This window comes from Bos grunniens, chromosome 11 (assembly GCF_055505025.1).
Source record: "Bos grunniens cultivar Pamir isolate PY7600 chromosome 11, Bosgru_T2T1.0, whole genome shotgun sequence".
Taxonomy (NCBI): Eukaryota; Metazoa; Chordata; class Mammalia; order Artiodactyla; family Bovidae; genus Bos; species Bos grunniens.
The window spans coordinates 2927749-2952624 of NC_141175.1; the positions used below are offsets into that span (position 1 = coordinate 2927749).

Here is a 24876-nt window from a genome sequence, read left to right on the forward strand (position 1 = left end):
AGGGCTTAATCAAGGCCAAGTGCAAGCTTTAGGGCCGTGGTTTTAGGTCTGCAGGGCTCCTGTTGGGCTGACGGGGCAGCTGCCTTAGCTGCTGGGGGTCTGGCTGCCCTGAGTTTCGCAGATGGAGGCTGGAGAGGGGGTCAGAGGTGCAGGAAGGGTTGTTCACACAGCCACGACGTGCTGGATCTCTTGTAGGGCGTGGGGGGCCTGGAGCCCTGCTCTCAGGGAGCTGCCACACTCCCTGAGGGTGCAGACGATCAATGTGCAGCCTAAGTGAGAGACCAGGCCAGAGAGGGGAGCCACAACCGAGGCGGACCGGGGGCCCACTCGCCCTCTACGTGCCTTTCTCCTTCCGCAGCTGCAGGATCAGGTCCTATTTTTATCCTCCTTTGACAGACGAGGAAACCCCGGTTGGGGAGATTAAGTGTCTGTGTCCCAGGCACACGGAGGCCCAGCCGCTTGTGTCGAAGCTACGAGAGCCTTGGGAGGGGGAGGACGGAGCCAGCGGAGGTGGGGGTGCTCAGGGCCAGCCTCCCCAAGAAGCCTCGGGGAGGGGACTCTTCACTGGGCCTGAGGGGTCGTTAGCCCAGGGGCCGAGTTCTCAAATGTGAGCATTGGTCACGTTTCTTTTACTGAGTCTCCTTCCTAGAGACTTCTCCAGCCTCAGGGAAGGTCAGTTGGCTGAGCTCTGTCTGCTGTGGGTGAGTGAGCCAGAACCAGCGCTGCTCCATCAGACCCAGGTGCTCAGGGCTGTCCCAGGCCCTGCTAGACTCCTGGGAGGGACTCCTCTGGTCAGTGGGAGACCAGAGGAGGAGGACCAGACCCAGGTGCTCAGGGCTGTCCCAGGCTCCTGCTAGGCTCCTGGGAGGGGCTCCTCTGGTCAGTGGGAGACCAGAGGAGGAGGACCAGACCCAGGTGCTCAGGGCTGTCCCAGGCTCCTGCTAGGCTCCTGGGAGGGGCTCCTCTGGTCAGTGGGAGACCAGAGGAGGAGGACCAGACCCAGGTGCTCAGGGCTGTCCCAGGCTCCTGCTAGACTCCTGGGAGGGACTCCTCTGGTCAGTGGGAGACCAGAGGAGGAGGACAGTCTCCTGCAGCCTGGTCAGCTTGGCTGGTCAGGGATGGCTTCTGTGTATGTGCCATCCAAGTCCCTGCAAGGTCTGGACAAGGTGGAGAGGCTCTTTGTTCGGCCTCAGGAGGAGTGGGGTGGGATCTTCTTCAGCAGAAACGTGGGTCATGCTGATGCCCAGAGAGCCCAAAATATCCACGAGGATGAGAGCCAGGGGGCAGGAAGGCGATGACTAGAACAGAAGTCTGTAAACTGGGGTGCCAAGGTGGGGCTGTGGAAAAGATGTGACCGGGATGGTAGTTCCAAAGGAGTTCATCGGCAGGTCCTCACCTCCCTTCTCCAACCTTCTCATGCTTTATAAACCAAAGAGGCTAAGGTCTTCCCCAGCCAGAGCCTTGTCCCCACGGGGTGTAAGAAGTCCGGGGTTCCCGGGAAAGGGACGGTTGGGAGGGTGGGGGAAGGTTTTGGCTTCCTCTACAAGCTGCATTTCCCCGGAGCCGAGGCATTGGCGTCTCAGCCCTCTGTGCTCCACGGACACTTCAGCGCCCAGGGTTTCCTCACCTGTAAGCCAGGTGCAGAAGGCCTGTGCTGGGTGGGTGTGGGGCTGCACCCGCTCAGCGGAGTCGGTGTCCGCTTTAACGTTGACTCTATAAAGACGCCTGCAAACGCAGGCAGCAGCACTCCGGCTCAACCTGGAACAAACCCAGTGACCCCAGGGGCCTGGGAAGGATCCAGCCCACACAGGGAAACTCCACCTCGCAATTGGCAGGATCAGCAGGTACCAAGGAAAACTTGTTATGCTTTTGACTTTCCATGGGGGTTTAACATATGGAAGGGCTTCCCTTGTGGTTCAGCTGGTAAAGAATTCGCCTGCAATGCAGGAGACCCAGGTTTGATCCCTGGGTTGGGAAGATCCCCTGGAGAAGGGAATGGCTACCCGTCCCGTGTCCATGGGGTTGTAAAGACTCCGACACTACTGAGTGACTTTCACTTTCACTAGTACAGGCAAAGTATCCACTTTAGGTTATGAAAGTGAAAGTGAAGTGGCCCGGTTGTGTCTGACTCTTTGCAACCCCATGGACTGTAGCCTACCACGCTCCTCCATCCATGGGATTTTCCAGCAAGAATACTGGAGTGGGCTGCCACTTCCTTCTCCAGGGGATCCTCCCAACCCAGAGATCGAACCTGGGTCTCCTGCATTGCAGACAGGCGCTTTCCCCTCTGAGCCACCAGGGCAGCCTACTTTAGGTTGGAGCTAGATAAAAATCGACTTAATGTGTACACAGGAGGAACTGCCACCCCCCAGAAAAAAGATCTCAAACGTGTCCAGGAGCTGAATCTTTCAAAATACAGAAAAGGGCTAGGGCTCACAGGTTTTACCTTTGGGGCCCGCTGCTGAAATCCCAGCCTAGGGACCTTTGATCTCATTCCTGCCTCTCATAGGGAAAGAGGCTGGCGCGGGGGAAGGTCCCCGGGCAGAGCCGGGAACGTCCCCTGCTCCTCGCCAGCACGAGGGACTTGGTGCCCTCTCCCACGACCAAGAACTCGAGCGCCCAGGCCCTAGCCTGACACGGGGACAGGAGGTGGGCGGGCTGGCAGGAGGTGGGTAGATGGGGGCGCGGCCGAGCGCGACTCCTCCCCGGGCGGGGCCGCCCCTGCGCGCGCGCGCGCCGACGCCCCGCCCCCGCCCTCCCGCGCGCGCGCCCCCGCCAGGCTAATTAGGCGCGCGGTTTGTTTACAAACATGGGCGCCCGGCAGGTGCGCGCCGCCCAGACCGTGCGCGCCTGGGGTTCCAGGGCGGCCCCACTGACTCGGGGGTCCTCGGGCGAGGGTGGGAGAAGCAGGCGGGCGCTGGCCGTCCTCCCGCCTTTTGCGCGCCTCCTTGGGCACCAGGAAATACGCCCAGAGGCGCGTGTCCCCTGCGCCGGAGTGGGCGCGGGGGCGTCGCGCAGGGTCTCCGAGTCGCCACCGGCGCCGCACCCCGCCCCCGCGCGCCCCTCGGGCCGGGCCCGCTCGCGGCCGGGTCGGCGGGGCGGGCGGCGGGCGGGGGCGCGCGGGGCGGGGCGGGGCGCCGGCGGGGCCGGGACATGTAGTCCGCGCGCCGCGGCCTCCCCTGGGCGGCCCCGGCGCGGGCCCGGCCGCGGACTACGACTCCCGCCAGGCGCCGCGGCGCAGCGCATGAGCCCTGCTCGGCTCCGGCGCGTCTATTATGCTGCCGGGGCCGGCGAGCCAAAGAGGAGCCGGCCGCGCGGGCCGGGAGGGGACGGCCGCTGGAGCCGCCGAGGCCAAGTACGCCTTTCTTTTGCTTCTTTGCGCGAGCGGGGCGGCGGGCGGCGCGGGCGGAGGCGGGCCGGGCGGGCCGGGGAGCGCGGCCCCGTGCGCCCCGCGCAGGCCGCCGGCGCGGCCGGGGAGCCTGGCACCCGGGCCGCCGTCTCCGCCGCCGCCTTTGTGCGCGGCCACGATGCAACAAAGCGCGGCGGCGGCCCGGGGTCGCGGCGGCGGCGCGGACCCCTCCCCTCGGCCCTCCGCCCGCGCCCTCCCGGCCGCCCGCGTCCGGGGCTCGGGGGCGTCGCCGCGGCCGGGGCGCGCAGCCTGGAGTTGGCACGGCCCGCGCGCCCTGCGCCAGCGACCTCCCGCGCTCCCTCCCTCACGGAAAGGATTTTTTCCCCCCCTTTCCTCCGCCCGCCATCTTTCGAAGGGGGGATCGGGGAGGACGCGGAGGGGAAGGTAGCGCTTCGGCGCCACTTTGCCCGCGCGCGCCCGGCCCGCCTCGGTCCCTGGCCGCTGGGCTCGCGCGGGGGCTGTCGCCGCGGCTGGGGCGGGGGGCGAGGCCGGCGGCGCGGCGTGGAGGCCGCTGCCTTCAGAGTTAGCGGCCCGAGCTGACTTTGAACCCTTTGGAGTTGCTGGGTCGTTGCAGCCCGGAGGAGGAGACCCAGTTCCCGTTTTGAAAACAGCGTGAAAAGCTCTTACAACGGGCGAGCTCGAGTTGGAGCGGGAGGAGCTGGGCTGGGCCCTGGCCTGACAGCACGGCACAAGCCCATCAGGGAGAAGCGCTCACCCCAGGCCTCACACGGCTCCCCCGGCCCTCGTGGGCTCCCCGAGAGTAAAGGTGGGGCTCGGGGGAGTCCTCTCCGCCAGTTGCTCGTCGGGGTCAGGGCCGGGGGGTGGAGGCCTTGGGTCGCCTCCTGTTCCCTTGGGGCCAGGGGCGGTTTTGGAAAGACGAAAGTGGGAGCACGGCACGGGTCCGCCAGCAGACCCCCCGGGCGCGGCCCCGTGGCCCACCCTGCGGGTTCCCGCCATTGGGCCCAGTCCCTGACTGTCCTGCGATCCTTCATTTTGGCTGGAAGCTTTCTACCCAGAAGCGCACAACTGGGGCTCCTCCCCGTGTGTTCCCTGGGTTGTGGCTGCAAAGTTAATGGTGCTGGGGGGTGCTGTTGTGTATCCTTGGGCAAACTACGGGCTGGGGGCAGCGGAAGGCGTGTAACTTAAGGGATCGCTGTGCCCCTCCAAGTAAGAACGGAGGAAAAAGTTTGTCTTTCTTTTTCTTTTTTTAACCTTGTTTTGTAGGTTTTCTTCCTGACTCTTTCTTTAAAATGGGGGTTCTTTTCCTGAGTCCCTGGACGGCATTTCTCCTGGGGGAGAGGTTGGCTTTCAAGGGAGTGAAGAAAAGGCCTGAATCCTTGCTAGGGTCCGGCCTCAGGAGTTAGGGACCTCCCCGCTTCCCTCCCCCCTCCACCATCCTCCCGCAGCCGGGAGTCCGGCCTCTTATTTGCAAATAAAGCTGTGTGTTTGCCCTTCTCTGTCGTGAGGCCTTGATGTGTGCTCGCGGTTACAGATCCGGAGAGATAGGGCTCACGGCGTCTGGGGCGGGAGGGGACGCGGGGCGGAGTGGGCTGTTTTGCCCTGACCTTTCTGGTAACCCGAGGGCGGGTGGGCAGGCCTCTGGAATCTCGCCCCAGCAGCTCCTCGGAAGCTTCGATCCAGCCCCAGCCCCGCCGCGGGGAGGTCCGGGGAAGGAGGGCCAGGCGGCACCGGTCGATTTTTGTTTTGTTTTTATAAAGTGGAGTAATTGCTTTCCCTCCACAACAGCCCGCGCGCGCTTGGAAAGTGAGCTCGGAGGGCCGGAGGCGATCTGTTAAATAAGCTGCGCCGGCCGGACTCGCGGGCAGAAAGTGAAAGTGTGTGTGGTTGCGGGGGGGGGAGGGGGGGGTGGGGGGGTGGGCGGCGGGGTAGACAGCGCCCGCCGCGGCCAGCCGCGCCTCCTGCGCCCTCTTCCTCCAGCCTGGCGCATTGCCAGCCGCCCGAGCCCTGCGCCCCGCGCCCGGCGCTGTGCACGGCCATTTCCTGGGTCTGGGCGGCAGAGGCTCTCTGGGGAGCGCTGGCCCCCCCGCCACCGATCGCAGTGGAGTGGTTGGTGCAGGACGCCGCCCCGGCCAGCCTGGCCCTGCACCCACCACTGGCGGGTCCTGTTCTCCTTGGAGAGCAGTGCTTATCCTGTGGGGCCAGGGGGAGCTGGCCCAGGTGGGGAGTGGGGGGCCCCCAGGGAGCGTTTGCCCGGGTGCATGTGGGAAACGGCTCTGCAGGCAACACCCCCCCTCCCCTCCCCCCCCCACCCCTCCCCTCCCCCCCCACCACCGCCACTGCCAGTCTCCGGGTGGTCTGTGGGTGGCTGAATAGGACGGTCCTCCTTTCTGGTCTACTTGACTGATAGCGGACTTGTAAAGGGATAGGGCACCCGTCAGGCCCCATAGACCCCGAACCAGTGGCCAGTGTCTAGTCAGCATTCTTTGCCTTCAAAGGGAACTTTAGTGACATGTGGCAGAAAGCTGGGCGCACACCTGTCTGCTGGAAGCTTGTCCCAGGAGAGCCCCTGCCTGGGCGCCCGCCCTCCGCCCCACCCTGGGCGCTGCTCCCTGGTGTCTGTGGACGGGTCCACGGGTGTCATAACAGCGTGGGGTGGCCTGGGCACTTGGATCGAGGGTGCCAGTAGGTAGGTGTCCATGGGGCGGGCGGCTTGTTGAACCTCCTCAGCTTCCCCTCGAGTCATGAAGCCCTTTGGCGCCTGCACCCCCGCTCTGGGGGCCTATGGCCCTGTCTCTGACAAGCACTGGGCTCTTAAAGGCCAAGGGGGATGTTTCTGGGTCTCCAAGTGGAGATGATGGTTACCTGGGCCGGGGCCGGGGTGGGTGGTGTCCAGAGGCCCTGCTGTGTCAGCGCTGTGGGCCAGTGTCTGTTCCTGCGGCCGGGTTTTCACTGTTGTGCATGAGAACCTGGTCTGAACCTGACCAGGTTCTTTGTGAGCTGGAGTCTGAGCTGGCAGACGCATGGGGGGACGCCCCCTCCATCCTTGCCGCAGAACTGGGGGAGTTGCTCAGGAGGTCACGAGGTACCTGGGAGAACACTCTTCCCGTGCTCAGGAGCTGCCACCTGGGTTGCCGGGTGCCGCAGGCGCCCAGTGGGGTTTTCCTGCAAGTGTTGGAATCTGGGTTCAGGAGGGTGATCAGGAGCGTGTTCAGGAGGGCTGGGGGCACCGGTGTCCCAGATGCCACCCCGTCGTGAGGAGCTGGCATCCTGGGGTCCCTGCTGAGGTCCCCGGCAGCTGGGGGCTGGAACGTGTGTCAAGCGGCTGGACCCTCGTGCCGTGTTATTGGGAGGAGCTGGCGGGCAGCATGGTCTGACAGTGTCGCAGGGTGAAACTCGGGTGCAAATGGGAAGAGAGGGCAGGAGGGGGTGCTGCCCAGCCCTCAGCCTGCTTGCCCTGTGGGCAGAGCCCTGGCGATGCCAGCTGGGTGCCAGGGCTGCTGGTCCAGAGCTGGGGCCCCGCTGCCTGTGCGCCCCAGATAGGCCCCACCCACCTGTGCTCTGCGGTCTCAGCTGCCAGCAGGCTGTCCCGGCCGGGCCATTGCGGGTCTGGGTGGGGAAGACACCGATGGTTGTGTGACAGTCCCTTGATGTCGGAGCCCGCACCCCCACGCCCTGTAGGGACAGGCGGTGCTTGGTAAACGTGTGCACTCTGGGGCTGTGGGAAGGGTCCTGGGGGTGGCGGCTGGGACCCCTGGCCCTTGGGTGCCCCCGTGCTCGGAGAGCATGCTGGACCCTCTCCAGGGCTTCCAGGCTCCGGCCAGCCCTCCCGTGGGAGCCCCTGCTGCCCTGGAAAGCTGTGGGCACCCAGGGAGCATGCTTGTGCGGGGACCCTGGTTTCCCAAGGTGGGGTTGTGCTACATGCTGCTCTGGGCTGGCACCAGTGGGCTCCCCCGAGGGCTGGGGGTGGGGGCCAGTGGCCCCTCGACCCCAGGATTGGGCAGTGGTCGTGGGGTCCCAGCCTAATCGCCCGCCTCCCTGCTCAGGTTCCACAGCCTCCCGGCTCCTCTAGGCCTTGGGTCCTGTCCGGTGGGGCGAAGGGTCAGCGTCCTCGTGAGGGCCGCCGCCTGGGGTGTGAGCTCGGGAGGGCCCTGGCAGGCGCAGCCACTGCCCGGGTCTGGTCTGGGATGCACGGTGTGTGTGGAGCTTCTTCCCGCTCAGGGTCCCGGCGTTGTCCACACGGATGTCAGTGTCCAGTGGGGGTTGGCTGTTGGGACAGGTGACAGTGACTGCAGGTGGGGCCAGGCTCCCCGGTAAGTGCAGTGACCACCTGACCCCTCGCACCCTCTGTGGGGCTGGCTGGCCCAGAGAGGCTGGTCCCCCCCCCCCCAGGAGCGTGGGGCCTGGCCAGGCTGTCCTCCATGTGTCCCCTGGCGTCACCCCCCACTCCAAGTGGCCGGTCCCCCACCCCCCTAGAAGCCCCCTTCAGCTTCTCAGCCCCTGACATGCACTGCTGGTGCAGCGTCTCTGTGGGTTTTCTGGCAGTCTTTCTTAAAGGTGGTTTGTTTGAGAGGTGGGTGGGGACAGCCTCACACAGGTTAGGGGGTGTGGCTGGCCTGACCCTCACTGTGAGCAGTGACCCCATAGCAGAGCTGGTCGGAGGCTGGCTTCCCCAGGTAAGCTGGCGGGCTGGGCAGAAACATGGGGTGTCAGGGAACACTGTATTGAGTAGGAGCCTTAGCTCTGCAGAGCCAAGAGGACAGGGGGCGTCAGGAGGGGACCAAGGACTTGGTGGGCCAGGCCAGTGCCCCAGTTCAGCTCAGTGGCTCAGTCGTGTCCGACTCTGTGACCCCACGGACTGCAGCACACCAGGCCTCCCTGTCCATCACCAACTCCCGAGTTTACCCAAACTCGTGTCCATTGAGTCGGTGATGCCATCCAACCATCTCATCCTCTGTCATCCCGTTCTCCTCCTGCCCTCAATCTTTCCCAGCATCAGGGTCTTTTCCAATGAGTCTGTTCGTTGCATGAGGTGGCCAAAGTATTGGAGTTTCAGCTTCCAACATCAGTCCTTCCATTGAACACTCAGGAATGATCTTTAGGATGGACTGGTTGGATCTCCTTGCAATCCAAGGAACTCTCAAGTCTTCTCCAACACCACAGTTCTAAAGCATCAGTTCTCCGTTTGGCCTGCTTTATTGTCTGATTCTCACATCTGTACGTGACCACTGGGAAAACTGTAGCTCTGACTATATGGACCTTAGGGTCCCCGCCAACCCCGGGGGTGCTGTGTGCATGCGATGGGGCTGGCCTGTGGGGGTCACGCCCTGACCCTGGGTGGGCTGGGGCCCTGGTCGGGGCTGGGCTGCTCTGGGCCAAGGCCCTTCGGGTGGCGGCCGTGGTGACACTCGTCCCTGTAAGGCTGGGGTGGTGGTCAGTAGGGCTCAGGGTGTGCGGGGCCACCGCCCGCCTGGCTGACCTGCTCGGAGGCCCCTCGCTGGGCCCCTGGATCCCCTCTCTGGAGGAGGCAGTTGGCTCCGTCCGTCACCGAAGCCGACCCTGCCCACGCGGCTCCTGTTTCCTGAGGCCCGGCCACTTCAGGCAGAGGCGCTGGGGCGGTGGGCTGACCTCCCTGCGGGTCACTGCTATGTCTCTGCGGGTCTGTCCCGGGCGTTCTGGGACGTGATGCGGAGCCTCCGGGGTTGGGGGGATGGCCTCGCTCACAGCCTGGCTCTGTCCTGGGCCCTTTCCCCTCTGAGCCTCCCACCCCACCCGGAAAGTGGAGCCCGTGTGACTCCCGCTGATGCCGGGATGGGACCTGGGGAGATGGGGCAGCATTGCGGTGGGGGCCCCCACAAGCAGAAAGGGGGCCCACCTCCCCAAACTCAGGAGGCGAGATCGCAGTGTCTGAGCTGGCCAGAGGGGACGGGGAGGAGGTGACGCCCGGGATGGGGCGCCCCCGCAGGCTTTCTTCCAGCCTCTGACCTCTGCCCTCAGTGCCCATGTTCCCCTCCAGCTTCCCCTCAACCTGATCCTGGCTTGGGAGTCCCCCTCGGCCCAATGCCCTCCAAGCTAGGAGCTTCCCGGGACTCCTCACCCGTCTGCCTCCTCTGACCATGCCCATCTCCCTGCTGCCCACCGCCCCCGCACCCCCGCCATGGCTGAAAGCGTGTCCCCCAATGCTGGTGAGCGAGCAGCCCCTGGGTTGGGCAACCCACCCCCCCAGCACCCCCGAGAGATGGAGAGACCAGGCCGCCCAGGAGTGCCCGACTCCGGCCACTGGGTCCTGTCTGCAGTGGGAGGGTCGGAGCTGCCACTGCAGCTGCGTTTTCTGGGCGGTTTCCATCGTGGCCCCTGGACAGAGGTCCACACTTTCCCCTTGTTTGTCCAGGAGCCTGAAGGGCCCTGGTGTCCAGCCTCTCTTGATGTGTGCCTCTTGGTTGAGCCAGCCTGCGGGGCCTGAGTTTCTGTGTATTATTTCTGATTCCAGTTCCCCAGGGAGGAAGGAGGCAGGTCCCAGAGCCTGGGGTCCAGGGACCCTGGGAAGGGGCGGGGAGATGGCTGTGACCTCTGGGGCCTGCCTGCCACGGAGCTGAGGACACCCTTGCCCCACCCGTGGCTGGATGTGTCCTGCACAGGGTCCCTTGTGACGGAGTGGTGGGTGTGTGGCTCCAGGGGGTGGGGTGGCCCCGAGTTGACCCCCGGCCCCCCGCCCCTCCACCGCGCTGGGCCAGCTGCGTGGCTTTCTGAACCCTCCCGCAGGATCCCGCCTGAACCCATCTGGGTTTCCTCTTGCGTTTGAGGGCTTTTGCGGTTTGTCTGAGCGTTTCCGCTCCGGGTGGTTTCAGATCCCCTCTCTTAGAGGGAAGGCTTCTCTCACTCTGACCTTCGCCCGTTCATGGTGCTGCCTTCTTGCCAGCAGCGGGCTCCCTGGGAGGGGTGTGTGTGTGTGGGGGGTGCTCCCCAGGAGGGGCGTGTATGTGTGGGGGTACTCCCCGGGAGGTGTGTGTGTGGGGGGGGTGTTCCCCAGGAGGAGTGTGTGTGTGTGTGTGTGTGTGGTGCTCCTCGGGAGGGTGTGTGTGTGTGGGGGGGGTGTTCCCTGGGAGGGGTGTGTGTGTGTGTGTGAGGGGGGTGCTCCCCAGGAGGAGTGTGTGCGTGTGTGTGTGTGGTGCTCCTCGGGAGGGGGTGTGTGTGTGTGTGGGGGGTGTTCCCTGGGAGGGGGGTGTGTGTGTGTGTGGGGGGGGTGCTCCCCAAGAGGAGTGTGTGTGTGTGTGTGTGGTGCTCCTCGGGAGGGGGGGTGTGTGTGTGGGGGGGGTGTTCCCTGGGAGGGGGGTGTGTGTGTGTGTGTGGGGTGCTCCCCAGGAGGAGTGTGTGTGTGTGTGTGTGTGTGTGGTGCTCCCCAGGAGGGGGGTGTGTGTGTGTGAGGGGGGTGCTCCCCAGGAGGAGTGTGTGTGTGTGTGTGTGTGTGTGTGTGTGGTGCTCCTCGGGAGGGGGGGTGTGTGTGTGGGGGGTGTTCCCTGGGAGGGGTGTGTGTGTGTGTGGGGGGGTGCTCCCCAGGAGGGGTGTGTGTGTGTGTGTGGGGGGGTGCTCCCCAGGAGGAGTGTGTGTGTGTGTGTGTGTGGTGCTCCCCAGGAGGGGGGTGTGTGTGTGTGGGTTCTCCCTGGGAGGAGTGTGTGTGTGTGAGGGGGGTGCTCCCAGCCTTGCTCTCCCCTCTGAGGGGCTGGGGCCCGGAGGTCCCCGTGCAGGGCACACGTGAGGCTCCGCACGCCGGGGCCGAGCGTGCCCGCCTCGCTGTCCTGCGGCCCGTCTCCTGGAAGGCTGCCCTGCAGCGGGCCTGGCAGGCCCCGGTGCCCGTGGTGGGGGCGGGCCGCGTGTGTTGCTCCTGCCTGGGTACCCCAGGAGGTGAGACCCGCCCCCCAGCCCTGCCGGGGATGCGGGAGGGGTGAAGGGGCGCCCCGGTGGCTCACAGGTCTGCTCCATCTGGTATCTGCTCTCGCATTCTGGGCTCTCTCACCTGCGCTTCCCCACCGCGTCCCGGTCCGTCCTGCCTGAGTCCACCCCCCACCCCCCAGCCACACACACCTGGCTTCGTCTCCTCTTTTGGGCCAGGGGCCCCAGGGAGCAGGCTGTGCCCCCCAGATCTCACTGTTGCTGTGGGGTGGGGGGGTGCAGGGTCCTGAGTGCCCGAGGAAAGGGGGTTCACCTCTTCTTTGTGAGGTGGGGGCTTTCAGTGGCCAGTGGAGGGGCAGTGGAGGCCCCCTGCGTGCCCCGCTTCTGCTCAGAGACCCCCAGTCATTTCAGCCCTGCTCCCAGCCCTGTGATCACAGAGCAGACGTGTCTTCTTCCTAAGACTTGGTTCCCATCTCTGAAGTGTGAGTACTTCTAAAGAATCGTACCGCACACCCCCGTCACCCCCAGAGCGCTGACATTGAGTCCAGGGTCATGGAACAGTCCGTGTGGACGTAGGTGCCTCTCCGCTCACTGTCGAGCAGCTGTTTCCAGCGCGCTAGCCCAGGGCGGAGGTGCCGGGGTTGGGCACCGCCTCGCCCGCCCCAGTTGTCCCTCCCAGCCCTCGAGGGGCCCCGAGGCGTTTCCCAGGCTGGGTGGAGAAGCCAACCCAGTGATGGGCAGCCTTCCTCTGTTGCGGCTGCGTGCCCAGGAAACTACCCCGAGGAGTGGGCTTTCTTCCTCGTTTTTGCAGCGGCAGCTGGCCCTTTGCCGCTGAGGGACGGCCCTCTGTGTCCGAGTTTACCTCCCGGGGAGGTTGACATGTTTCCCTGCTGCTGTCATGTCTGACTTGGAACATCATCTCAGACCCTGGGGGCTGCAGGAATGCAGGTGCGCTGGCTGGGTTCTGAGGCCCCGGAGGCTCCAGCAGGACCCGCCTGGCGCTGGGGGAGCGGGAGTCAGGCTCCCGCCTGTTCCGTGAGGCCGCGGTCCCCTGCCGGGCGGTGCTTTGCTCCCAACCTGATCACGGCGGGCGTTGCCTGCTCGTGCCCCGACTGGGCTGGAGCGGGGGCACTCACATCCCGGGGGCTCATGGGCATCTGTGGGGGCCCTGCTTCCGCTCCAGGAGGCTGCTCGTCCGTGTGGTGGGGGCCTGAGTGCCCCGGGCCTCAGTTTCCCCGTTTGCAGCCAGCCCGTGTGGTGCTGCCAGGGGTACCTGGGACCCCCAAGGAGGGCTCCCAGCCAGACATTTGCTCCTTCTGTGGCCCCTCCTGCTGTCCCCACCCAGCCACAGTGGTGTAGGTCATGGGAGTGGGCTGGATCCTTCTGGAAATCCTCACTCTTGAGTTTGTGCTGTTTCTCTTGATTTAGGGGGGCTATGGGCACCCACTGGGGCTCCCTTGAGGAAGAGGTTCTGGAGTCTTTGCCAGTGGATGCAGGAACCCACCAAGTTGGCCCCCCTGCAGTTTTCCCATCTGGCTCCCTAGCCAGGGAGGCCAGGTGGGCTGGTGACCAGGCCTCCGTCCTGGGCAGGGCCTGGCAGGGCTGAAATGGGGGGCCAGGAGGTCCCGCATGCCCATGTGGAGCCCAGGCCTGCTGGGCCGAGGAGAGCCCCCCAGGGGCTGGTGTCACCCAGCTCTTTGTCCGGTGTCCAGGAGCCCCTGGCCCCCCACATCCTCGAGGGTGGGCGCCGTTCCTCCGTCCTTAGGGCTGGCTTGGAAGCACTTGAGCACTGACGGCCGTGCCACTGGTCAGCCAGGAGGGCAGCTGGGACTTGAACCCTGGCGTGGCAGACCCTAGCAGCCACGCCCCGCTGCTCTTCTGCCGGACCCCCCATGTCTGCGGCATCTTCATGTCCCCAGCTGAAGTTAGGCTCAGACCAGGAACTCGGAGGGGCGCTGCTGTCCGGGACTGCCCCCTGGGGTCGCGGGGGCCCTGCTTGCCGTTGCGGTGGGGCCGTGTGGTGTCTTATGACTGCTGGGCGCCCTCTCTCACCCCGTGATGTCAGGAGGCAGGGGGATCCTGGGCTCACGTCTCCGAGGCTCTCAAGGATGGAAAAGCCTCAGCTTTGTCATCCATGCAGCGCGTCTGGTCACTGGCCATGTGGGATCACGTGGCATCTCCCCTTCCGTAGGGGTGGAGGGCCCGCGGCCGCCACCCAGCGCCCTTTGGGGCTTCTCTACCATCCGCCCCCACGACCTCACCCAGGAGGGCAGCTGGTGAGGCCTGGCCAGGGCCCACTGGGGCGGGTGCATGGTGACCCTGGACACGGCTGGACGGTGACTCTCCGGCCTGTCCTGTCGTTAGGGTTAGGGTTCCAGCCCTCTTCTCCAGGACCGATGTCGGTTCAGGGCTGAGCCCCGGAGGGGCGAGTGTGGGGCAGCTAGTGGACCGTGCGGCTCCAGCTTCTTTCTGGAAGCAGCCTGTGCCTCCCGGTCTCGGGATGCGGCTGTGACCCCCGCCCAGACGAGGCGGCTGACGGACGGCACAGCTGCGGCAGGTGGCCCCACTGGGCCTCCAGCCTCCGCCTCCTGCTGCCCGACAGGTGGGCATTGGTGGGGTTTCTCGGCCGACCGGGCGACATTGGCGGGGGGCGTGGTGGGGAGGTGCGTGACGGGGTCCATGGCCCCTCTCACAGCCCTGCTGAGGGTGAGCCAAGACCTCAGGGTGGTTGTGGCACAAGGACTTGCCCTGCACGGAGCGTGCACGGCTGCCTGGCCCGGCCCCGGACCTTGGAGGAAGAGACGTGAGCTCCCCGACGCTTGGCCGGGTTGGAGCATTTTTCCAAACTAGAAGCCTCTTTACATTTGCTTCTTTTCGCAAGAGTAACGTTTTCTTAAAAAAAATAAATCTACCGGTTCAGAAATGCAAGCAGAAAGGGAGAAGGCAGCCTGCGTGCTGTGGGCGTGGGGTCCTGGGCACCCAGGGGGCCTTTCCATCATCTTGCTGGCCCTCAAGGGGACGTCCCGGGCTCCACCAATGCCTGGTCTCCTCGGGGTCGCTGTCGGGTCGGCAGGGCTGGCGGGGAGGCGAGGCCAGACTCTTACTGCGCTGCTCGCCCTGGACACGCAGCCCAACCCAGGCTCTGCCGCGTTCTAGGAGGGCTGGCCGCCACAGGGAGCGGCGTGGCCCCTCACGCGCCTGCAGCGGGACCGCCCCGGGTGGTCCGTGTAATGGTGCGGCCTGCCTGGGAGGCTTCTGCCGAGCCCCTGGCCGCACAGCTGTGCGGGGAGAGCAGCCCTGCTGCCTGGGATGGGCTTGCCCAGCCACTGCCGCTGCCCCCTCTCTTCCTCCCTGGTGAGCTGGTGCCCAGGCTGCCAGGGGCAGAGGATAAGGCACGCGCTCGCCTCTGCCCTCGGGGGTGCTGTGTGCCACGGGCTGATGCCGGGTACAGGGGCTGCACTCCTCCCAGTGGAGGTGCTGGAGGCCACATCCGCGTTTGCAGAGCCCCCGCCCCGTGCCAGCCCCAGGCTGTGCTGGAGGCCACATCCGCATTTGCAGAGCCCCCGCCCCGTGCCAGCCCCAGGCTGTGGGGCGCACAGCGTCTTCCACGTGTGCGTCCTGCTGAACCTCGCACACCCTCCGGGGTCCGCGCGGTTCTAGCCTTGGGACTCCCTGTGGCCTGTGGTCAGTGTTTAGTGAGCACGTGCCGGGCCCGCACTGGGCTCTGAGCTGAAGTGCATCGTCTGGGGTACCCGGCTGTCTAGAGTGGGCGCCCAGGCTGGGCGGGAGTGAGGCAGGACCCAGGAGGTGGCCTGTCCGCTTGGCTTGCGCTCTTCGCCCCTCCTGGGCGGAGCCGGCTGCCTTGTGGGCCCCAGGCGCGCAGCCACGGCAGGAGTGTGTCTCATGTTTGGGCGGGGGCTGGCTTCTTGCTGTGCTGCCGTGTGCAGTGGTCAGTCGCTGGTCAGGAGAGGGGGTGGAGGTCGAAGGCCAGGCTGAGGGCCCCTGTGGCGGCCCTGGCGTGTCCCTGCAGAGAGCTGTGCCCACCTGTCCTCGTGTGTGGAGGAGGCCGGGCTGCACCTTGGCAGCAGCCTGGGCCCTTCCTGGGGCCCCCATGTCCCCTCAGGTGGTTGAAGGCCCTGGTGGGGTCTTGCCTGTTCCCTGAGGGCTGTAGCAGCAGCGCTGGGTACCGGGCGCCTGCCCACCCGCCCCGCGTCTGGGGGCCCGCCTGTCCCACCCCTGGGGGTCCACCCCTGGGGGCTCACTCTCCCTGCACCTGGGGCCCCACCCGGCCCACGCCTGGGGGCCCACGCTGTGCTCGTCCGACGTCAGCAGGAATGGGGTGTGTCCTTACCGGATCTTGGGGATCCCCATGTGGGCAGCCACCACAGCCTCCACGGCAGGACCGTGGGTGATTGGTGCGTGTCCAGCCTGGCTTGAGTGCTCTGCGCTGGGATCCTTTAGTCTTGAGTCCCACAGGGACACAGGCAGACCGGATCCTGGGGTTGGCGATGGGCAGAGCTGGGAGTGCGCCTAGAGGTCTGGCCCTGCGTCTGCTCTGCGCCCCTGAACTGCCTGGGGTCTGGGAGGCCCAGCCGGTGATGTAGGTCTGGGGGACACGGGCCTGTGAGGCTGCGGCAGCCATGACGGGGAGATGAGTCACTGGTCAGGCTGGGGCCTGCAGGCCAGAGTGGGACAGGCAGTGCTGGTTTGGATGGGAGCCCCGTGTGGGGCAAGGCTGTTGAGGGGGCAGGTTCACAGGGACTCCAGCAAGAGGCGGTGGCGCTAGGCCAGAAGTGGCCAGACCTGCGGAGGGGGGCACAGCGGGGCGTCAAGGCCGAGACCTGCGGAGTGGGGGGCAGCGGGGCATCGAGGCTGAGACCTGTGGAGTGGAGGGCAGCGGGCCATCTCTGTGCGGTGGGGAGATGCGGTGTCCGCACCGTCAGCCGAGCAGGCGTGGCCCCCTCCCCATGGAGGCCCTGGAGCCGGCGTGGAGGAGAGGTGTTCAGGCCCTTGAGCGGGGCGGGGCACCTTGGGGTGTTCCAGAACGTTCCTCCAAGGAGGGGAGCGGGCGGGCAGGTTTGCTCCGTGCGTGGGATGCACCGGATCTCTTTTCGGAGTCCTCTTTCCTCTGGCGTGGGGTCGGTGGGGGCCAAGGCGGCCTGGCCTGGGGGAAGCCCCTGGTCTGTAGCTTTCCCTGATGACTGTGGTATAATCACGCCATGTGGCAGACTGCAGGCCGCTGGCAGGATGTCAACTGGCTAGCAAAACTGCAAGTTACAGCGACCTGCTTTTGCAAATCGTAGCAGGTAGACGTGGTCCCAGAGGCAGATGGGTGCTGTTCTGTCCTCCCGGAGGGCCCTCCAGCCCCCATGCAGGCCCTGCCTCCCAGCCCGGGCCCGGCGGGTCCCTGACAGGTGCCCATAAGCGCCTCTGGGCCCAGGTCCAGCTCTTGTGTGCAGCCCCCCAGGGCGTTCTGCAAACGCAAGTGACAGCTGGGCCTTCGACTTCCTCCCAGGATGTGGCGGGGGAGCCGCTGTGGGGGCGGCCCATCCGTCACCCAGCGCACGGCTGTCCACGTGGCGCTGGGCAGCCTCCTGACACACGTGGGGCCGCGGTGGGCACTTCCTTCCCAGCACTGCGTGTGGAGGAGGTTTGGCGGCCGGGCTGTGGTCTGCCGCCCTCCCCGATTGGCCGAGGACCGGCCGTGTCACAGCCCGGCTACAAACCAGAGCCCGTTCTCGTGGTTACGTTGGAACCCCCCTCGCCCGTGCGCCGTGCGTGCTCCACGCGCCTTTCTGCCGGCCTGGCTCGGCCGTCGGGTCCGCGTCGCCGCTGTCGACGCGCAAGTCGCTGCCTGGAAGGTTGCTGCCGTCCAGGACGTGTAGAGGCAGTCCCGCGCACGCCAGTGGCTGGTGGGCGGGGAGCCGGCAGCCTTGGCCTCCGCCTGGACGGCCGCCCCCCGCCCACCGTGTCTCCCCCACCCACCTGGGGGGGGCACCTGCTGCCGTTCTGCCTCCTGTCCCCGATCTCTTTCCCTGCCCCGGCCCGAGGGCAGCGGCGTGACAGTGGTCCTGTGACACGTGAGGGCGGGCCTGATGGGGTGGACATGCCAAGGTGGCCTTGCCGTGACTGCACAGCCCCACGTGCCCATGGAGCCGGCTGCGGTTGGGGTGACCGGCCATCCCCCCACGGTCCTTTCCGCCCTGCAGGTGCTGACCGGTTGGGCCCGGACATGGAATGTCGCGCCTCGGCAGGAAGCACAGAGGAAGCCAGGGCCTCCCTGAGCCGCTGCTGTGACGGCCAGTGAGCGAGCAGCTGGAGGATGTCCACCGCGACGCCGGTCGCCCCCACGGGGATCCCGGCGGCCCCGGGCCCGGTGAACCCGCCCCCGCCGGAGGTCTCCAACCCCGCCAAGCCCGGCCGCAAGACCAACCAGCTGCAGTACATGCAGAACGTTGTGGTGAAGACGCTCTGGAAACACCAGTTCGCCTGGCCCTTCTACCAGCCCGTGGACGCCATCAAGCTGAACCTGCCCGTGAGTGCCCCGCCCGCCGCCCCAGCCCCTCCGGGGCCCCGACTCCTGCCTGTGAGGGTCCTGCCCGCCGCCCCTCCAGGGCCCCGACTCCTGCCTGTGAGGGTCCTGCCCGCCGCCCCTCCAGGGCCCTGACTCCTGCCTGTGAGGGTCCTGCCCGCTGCCCCTCCGGGGCCCCGACTCCTACCTGTGAGGGTCCTGCCCGCCGCCCCTCCGGGGCCCCAACTCCTGCCTGTGAGGGTCCTGCCCGCTGCCCCTCCAGGTCCCCCTGTCCTGGGAGGACAGCCCCTGTGGCCTTGGCTGCAGGTGCTAGGAGGGCGGGCCCAGCCCAGAATCTGTGATGATGGAAGGGCAGAGGGGACACGCAGGCCTGGGGGTGGGGAGGGCAGCTGCCCCAGGTGCAGGGAGTGGGAGGCCGTGGCCTCGTGGGTGGACGAGGCGGACCAGCCCTGGCGCAGAGGCGCACTGAGGCTCAGCCCGCACCAACCCCGTCCCGCCGAGTGACGCGTCTGCACACACAGCCTTGTGCTTACGTGGGGGCGGCCGGCCTTCCCGGGGATGGCGCCCTAGCTGCATGCCTGGGGCCCACCTGACCGTCTGACGGCTTTCTCCTCTGGGCCTGAGCGGAGAACCCGAGTCCTGCAAGGGCAGCCCTGGGCCAGCACTTGGCAGCCTGGCTCCTGAGCCAGCTTGGCCGTCGGGCATGTACAGGCCCTAGAGTGAAGTTTGGGACCCAGAGAGGGGGCCTAGCCCCTCGTCCGGCTCCTAGACCCACTCTGCAGTCCTCTGTCCACACAGACTCCCATCAGACCAGAGAGTTTTGGCAGGGTCCGTGCTGGCCCAGGGCTCCCCCAGACCTGGCGCCAGCCCCGCCCCGCCATCAGCTGGACAGAAACTTAGGTCCAGTCCCAGAGCTGAGGTGCTGGACAAGACCGCCTCGTGCGCGATCTCGGCCCTTGGGAATCAGGAAAACCGTCTTATTGAACCCAACAGTAACGCCCCTGACTGTCTTTTTCCTAGGATTATCATAAGATAATAAAAAACCCCATGGACATGGGAACCATTAAGAAGAGACTAGAAAATAATTATTATTGGAGCGCAAGTGAATGTATGCAGGACTTCAACACCATGTTTACAAATTGTTACATTTATAACAAGGTGAGAAGGTGGCGTGGGCCCCGTGGCTGCTGTGAGTGACCTGGGGGAGCGCCAGTATGGGTTTGGCCGGCGTCCACCAGGCTGGGTGCGTCGCAGCGGGTCTCAGGCCCATTCAGGCCACCTCGGCTCCCGCTCAGCCCTTGTCTGGCTGCGACCCCCGCGCCCTGTGCGTGGGCCCACATGCCCTGCTGGCACGGTGAACATTCGAATAGCCTTTTCAGGGGGAGTCGACACCAGATGCTGTAAAACATCCCCACACCTGGACCTTGTTTCTTCTCCATGATGGGATAAAGCGTGGTTTTTATCCTTTGTGCTTTTTGAGTTCTTGCAAGAGTTTCCGTGTTAAAATGTGTTCCTGTTGCTTCTCTCCCGCCCCGCCAGATCCCTTCACAACTTTTTAAACACATATTTTTCTCGAGCAGCGGTTGCGCGTTTGTCTGCTGCGAGCAGCGCGGCTCCTTTCCAGCGCGTGACCCTGCTTCTCCCGTGTCTTCAGCCCACAGATGACATCGTGCTCATGGCCCAAGCCTTAGAGAAAATTTTTCTGCAGAAAGTGGCTCAGATGCCCCAGGAGGAAGTTGAGTTACTGCCCCCTGCTCCAAAGGGCAAAGGCCGGAAACCCGCTTCGGGAACGCAGAGCGCAGGTGAAGAGGGGGGGTGCCCTCCTCCTGGAGCCGACGAGAGCGGCCCCTCCCTGCGCGGCCGCTGGCGGTCAGGGCCCGGGAGCTCTGCCGTGTGGTCTGCAGGCGGCCTGCCTTGGCGCCTGCCTTGCCGGGACCCCAGCTCCTCCCCGCTGGCCCTGGCTCGGAGGCTGCCCTTGTGGAGGCCGCTCCGCTCCTGTGTCCCCGCCAAGGACCTTGCCCCCCCAGCACCAGCGTGTTCTCTGTGAATGGTCTGGGAGTGGCGGGGTTTAGGGTTGGCACCGGGAGCCCGGGGCGGCCTTCCATGCCCTGGGAACCCAGAACCAAGGTGTGTCCCATGGAGAGCTGCCCAGGAGGGGCCCGTCCTCTGGAGAGGCGGAGCGGCGGCTGGTTACGCAGCTCCGGGTCACCCGGTGATGGCCTGGAGGACCCGGCTTAAGCCCTGGGCTCCGCCCTCCCAGACTGTGATCCCCCGGGCCGCGCGCCCCATCCTGGTTCACTCACCCTGGCCTCAGAGACGGCCGCCGTGAGGTTGATGGGCAGGGTCTCGGGAGGAGGGGCCGTTCCCACAGCTCCGCCTCCTGTCCTCTGCCCTCAAGGCTCGCAGCAGGTGGCGGCCGTGTCCTCCGTGTGCCCGGCGACCCCCTTCCAGAGCGTCCCCCCCACAGTCTCCCAGACGCCCGTCATCGCCGCCACCCCCGTGCCAACCATCACCGCAAACGCCACACCGGTCCCTGTCCCCCCGGCCGCCGCCCCGCCTCCCCCTGCCACGCCCATCATCCCCGTGGTCCCTCCCACGCCGCCTGTCGTAAAGGTGAGCTTTCCCGGGGTCCGGGCATGGGCTTGTGTGGGTGGGCGGGGGGCGCTCTGTCCCTTCCCCGGGCACAGGCTGCCCCTGGCGCACTGGGCACACGGGCCTCTGGACCGGTCCTGTCCGCCCACGCCTGCGGGGTGGGCCGTGATTCCTGACACCGACGCTCGGAGCCGCAGGTCACACAGCTGGCGAGGGCGGCTGGGCTGGGACTGCAGCGTCTCTGGCCTCCGTGGTGTACATGGGTTCCCGGCGGGGCGTGCAGGGGGTGAGGGCACACTCGGATTTCCACTGGTTGGCGGTGGCGGCCTCCTTGCGCGCCCCTTCCTGGCTTTGCCAGGAGCCTCCCCCGCAGGGCCTGGGCTTGGAGCGCTTGCTTTCCGCGAGGTCCGCGGCCAGCAGGGACGGCCGAGGGTCCCGCTCCCACTGACACACACCGTCTTCTCCGGTTTGACCCTCACAGCAACCCTCGGGGGCAGGCAGTGTTTCCCCCATCTTTCAGATGAGGAGGCAGGCGCTCAGAGGGGTTAAATGGCTCCCCCAAGGTAAAATGCCGCTCGCCCTGCCCGGCGGCCTCCACTGCCTGCCCTTGGGCGGCGCTGGCAGGCTGTCCTGCCCAGCACTCTGCTGCCTTGGAGCATGTCCCGTCTGCCGCGGCCCATGAGCCCAGGGGCCCCGCGGCGTGCTTGGCCTGCCGTGGGCACCGTGACGTGTGTGTGTGGGTGGCTGGCTCGTGCCTGCCGGCCTGGGGGCAGGGGCTTGGCTGGGGCAGTGCCCTTGGTGGCTGGCCTTGGTGGCGTGCACGCTGCGGACCCTGGGGAGGCCGCCGGCCGGGTGCTCGTGGCTCCCGGGGGCTGTCCCGCCTGCCTGACGGCGGTGGCGGGGGGCGGACCCTGAGCTGGTCTTGGGGTGGCTCTGCACCCTGGCTGCCCAGGCGCTCGACACTGTCTCCCCATGGTGCCCGCCCAGCAGGGGCGGGCGGATTGTCTCAGTGTTCCCTCCCTGGGCGGGGAGCCGCTCCTAAGGTCAGCTCTGGACCTGCCCAGCACTCTGCCCCAGGGTCCCGGCCCCCAGACCTTGCGCCCCTCCTGGTGTCTCCGGTGCCCTGCCCCGCCGCCTGCATGCTCCTCCCAGCCCCTCATCCTGCGGCTGCCACTGTCCGCGGAGCGCCCGCTTTGAGGCCCGTGTCGGGGACGCCCCTCCAGCCTCTGACCTGCAGGGGTCTCTCATCTCTGCTGTCCCTGAGCCCCACTGGGTACCGTGTTGGTCGCAGAGGGACCCTGGTATTGCAGGCCCCTAAACCGTGGTCTGGGCACAGGTGTGGGCACAAGTGGGCAGCGTGATGTGTCTCAGGGTGACGAGCGCCCCGTGACCGTGGGGCCTGGGGCCCGGGCAGCCTCAGAGTCCACCTCACCACCGCCAGCTGTGTGACCTCGGGCAGGCGCCGTGGCCCCTCTGAGCCTCGGCGTCCTGCGTGGCGCGGGGGCCTTGGGAGGGCGGCTGTGGCCGTGCATGCCCTTGCTTCGCTCGGGGCCTGGCGGGCGGTCCGCGCTCCAGGAGCGCCTTTGGGCGGGTCCTGGTCCCCCCTGCCCCCCGTGGGCGCCGGCTCATGGCCGTCTCCGCTGTCACAGAAGAAGGGCGTGAAGCGGAAAGCAGATACCACCACGCCCACGACGTCTGCCATCACGGCCAGCCGCAGCGAGTCGCCCCCGCCGCTCTCGGACCCCAAGCAGGCCAAGGTGGTGGCGCGGCGGGAGAGCGGGGGCCGCCCCATCAAGCCGCCCAAGAAGGACCTGGAGGACGGTGAGGTGCCGCAGCACGCGGGCAAGAAGGGCCGGCTGTCTGAGCACCTGCGCCACTGCGACAGCATCCTCAAGGAAATGCTCTCCAAGAAGCACGCGGCCTACGCCTGGCCCTTCTACAAGCCGGTGGACGCCGAGGCCCTGGAGCTGCACGACTACCACGACATCATCAAGCACCCGATGGACCTGAGCACCGTCAAGGTATGGCATGGACAGAGGGGCCGTCCCGCAGGCCCAGGGCGTGGCCCGGCTCCCTCCGCCTGCCCGCAGCAGCAAGCAGGGCCTTGGGGCTGGCCCGGGGCGCGGCAGGGACTGGCAGCAAGCTGTGCTCTGCCTCGTCCCCTCTGAACCTGTGGCTTCCCGTCACCTCTTTCTGTGGAACCGCTTTGGTTCTTCCGTTTCTTCCTGTCCTGGTGCGTTTGCGGGTCTCTGTAACGCTAGGCGAGGAGGCCCTTCACAGTCCAGCCCCTCCCAGGATAGACGCGGGTCTTGGAGGAGGCCGTGGAGGAGCTGGCTCCAGGATCCCCGCTCTCTCAGGCCCTGCACCAGGGTCTTCCTGCCCCGGGGGCTTCTCCCTTGGTTTTTGTGGGCATTGCAGTGGGTCAGGCCAGGTGTGGACAAGCAGAGAAGAGCAGGCTTGGGCCAGGCAGGGATGGAGGGGGCTTCCTGGCTGGTGGCAGCCCAAGGGCAGGAGGTCGGGGCTGTGAGCTCCTGAGGGGTCTTCCCCGCGTGGATGAGGGGGCTCAGGCCTAACACAGCTCTGCTTCCTCAGCCCGTTTCAGTCTCTCGTGGTCTGAGGGGTGTCCCCAGCACATTGGCGTGTGTGGCCTGCAAAGCTGCCCCCACAGAGGGGAGAGGGGGTTCTTTGCACCTGTGGGGTCGGGGCCCTGAGCTGCCGGTCTCAGTCATTCTGCCCCCACTCCGCGAACGCTGCCCTGGGACAGACTGTCCTTCTGGAAGTTTTGCTCCCCACTAGGGGCAGGACAGGCCCGGCCGTCCAGGGCAGTGAGTGGTTCCTGGGGAGCCTGCTGGGCTGGGTGACCGAGCGGCCTCCTCACCTTCTCTGACCCTCTCCCTGGTTGCAAGGGCAGGCGCCGGCTTCCTTAGACACATGAAGTGCTCTGGGGGCCCTGCCTCTTTTGGGAGCCCCGCGGCACCAGCTGCTTTTCCTGGGCTGATGTTTCGTCTGTATGGTGTGAACAGAGGGTCAGGATGCAAGCCAAGCAGCAGAGGGAAACCCCGCCTCTGGTTCCACTGTCCCCCTTCCCCAGGGGTGATTGTTGCTGCTGGTTCGGTTACATCTTTTCTGACCAGCTCCTGGCTCAGGCTAGCTCTTTCCCAGCAGGTTTTGTCAGTGGGGCAGTGGTTCCCAGGCTCTAAGGTGCACCAGGACAGTGGCTAGCAGTCAAATTAGGGCCGAAGTCCGAGACTGCCACAGGTGTTGAGAGAGTCTTGGGTGCCCATTTGCTGAGCTGCTCCAGAGTGGGGAGGTTGTGCAGAGGACTGGAGCCCAGCAGCCCCAGTGTTGCTGGAAGCTCCCAAGAGGGCAGAGGAGGGTGGTGTGTGCTAGGCTGGAGGGGCTGCAGGTCCTAGAGTCTGACCACCAGCTGCCCCTCCTCCGAGGCCAGGACTTTGTTGCTCTGGGCACAGGCGGGGTGGGTGGCTGGGCTCTGGGCCAGTGTCCCGCGGCAGTAGGGCACAGCCCCCAGGATAAATGGGCACCTCAGACCCCCGACACGAGGTCCCTGACACATGAGCTCCATGTGAACCCAGCCAGGCCCAGGCAGCTCACGCCTGGAGAGCCACTGCCCGGTGTGCCCTGACCTTGCTGCTTCCGTGCGGCGCCCCCATCTGGGCGCACCCCGTCCCCCATCGTGGTGCCCGTTGTCCGTATCCCAGCGGCGGCGGGACAGTTGGGTGCCACCGGAGGCAGGCTGGCCAACAGCACCTGGATTCTCCAGGGAGAAAATTAAAAGTCTCGTTGCGAGAGCTGAGTCACCCCCTAAACGAGCGGAGGGTGACTTCCTGCCAGAAGTTGCTCGTTCCCTACCAGAGCCCCTGCCAGCGGGGACACGGATGTGTGAAAAATCATTCAGGATGTAGACCTGGGATTTGGGGTGAGGATGGGGTGGGTGGTGGCTACAGGAGCTGACTCCTGTGAGCGCCTTTTTCTTTCTCCCCGGGGATCTGCCTCTCTCCCAGGCTCCCGGGCCCTCCCCTCCAAGCCCCCCTTCCCCGCTCTCCCGGGCTCCCGGACCCTCCCCTCCAAGCCCCCCTTCCCCTCTCTCCCGGACTCCCGGACCCTCCCCTCCAAGCCCCCTTCCCCTCTCTCCCGGGCTCCCGGACACGGCCTCAGGCTGGTGCTGGACCTGTGGCGGCCCCCGAGGCCCGGCGGTGCCTCACGCCCGTGGCGTCTGTCTTACAGAAGAAGATGGACAGCCGCGAGTACCCGGACGCACAGGGCTTCGCAGCCGACATCCGGTTGATGTTCTCCAACTGTTATAAATACAATCCCCCGGACCACGAGGTGGTAGCCATGGCCAGGAAGCTGCAGGTGAGCCAGGCGCTGGGGGGCGGGGCCCCCGGGGCACAGGCGGGATTGGCCGCTCGGGGCAGGTGTCGGGAGCATCCGGCCGGGGGAGGCGCAGGGTTGGGGGGTGTCCAGGGACCTCACC

General features: G+C 66.4%; 1 protein-coding gene and 1 pseudogene across 3 annotated transcripts in view; one reads left to right on the forward strand and one right to left on the reverse strand.

Moving 5' to 3' along the window:
• The first annotated feature begins 3277 nt into the window (after positions 1-3277).
• The window catches only part of BRD3 (bromodomain containing 3), a 38262-nt gene continuing 16663 nt past the window's right edge, over positions 3278-24876 (forward strand). For 2 of the 3 annotated variants that reach the window (XM_086324188.1, XM_086324186.1), the window contains exons 1-7: positions 3278-3355; positions 17467-17792; positions 18810-18947; positions 19444-19591; positions 20188-20402; positions 22031-22402; positions 24627-24755. In XM_086324188.1, coding sequence (XP_086180314.1) covers positions 17580-17792; positions 18810-18947; positions 19444-19591; positions 20188-20402; positions 22031-22402; positions 24627-24755 — 1215 coding nt within the window. In that variant the 5' untranslated portion in view covers positions 3278-3355; positions 17467-17579. Of the gene's footprint in view, positions 3356-3593; positions 4176-17466; positions 17793-18809; positions 18948-19443; positions 19592-20187; positions 20403-22030; positions 22403-24626; positions 24756-24876 lie in introns of those variants that run through there. The other variant, XM_086324187.1, reaches the window with a different exon arrangement.
• Positions 10264-11650, reverse strand: LOC147362281 (uncharacterized; annotated as a pseudogene).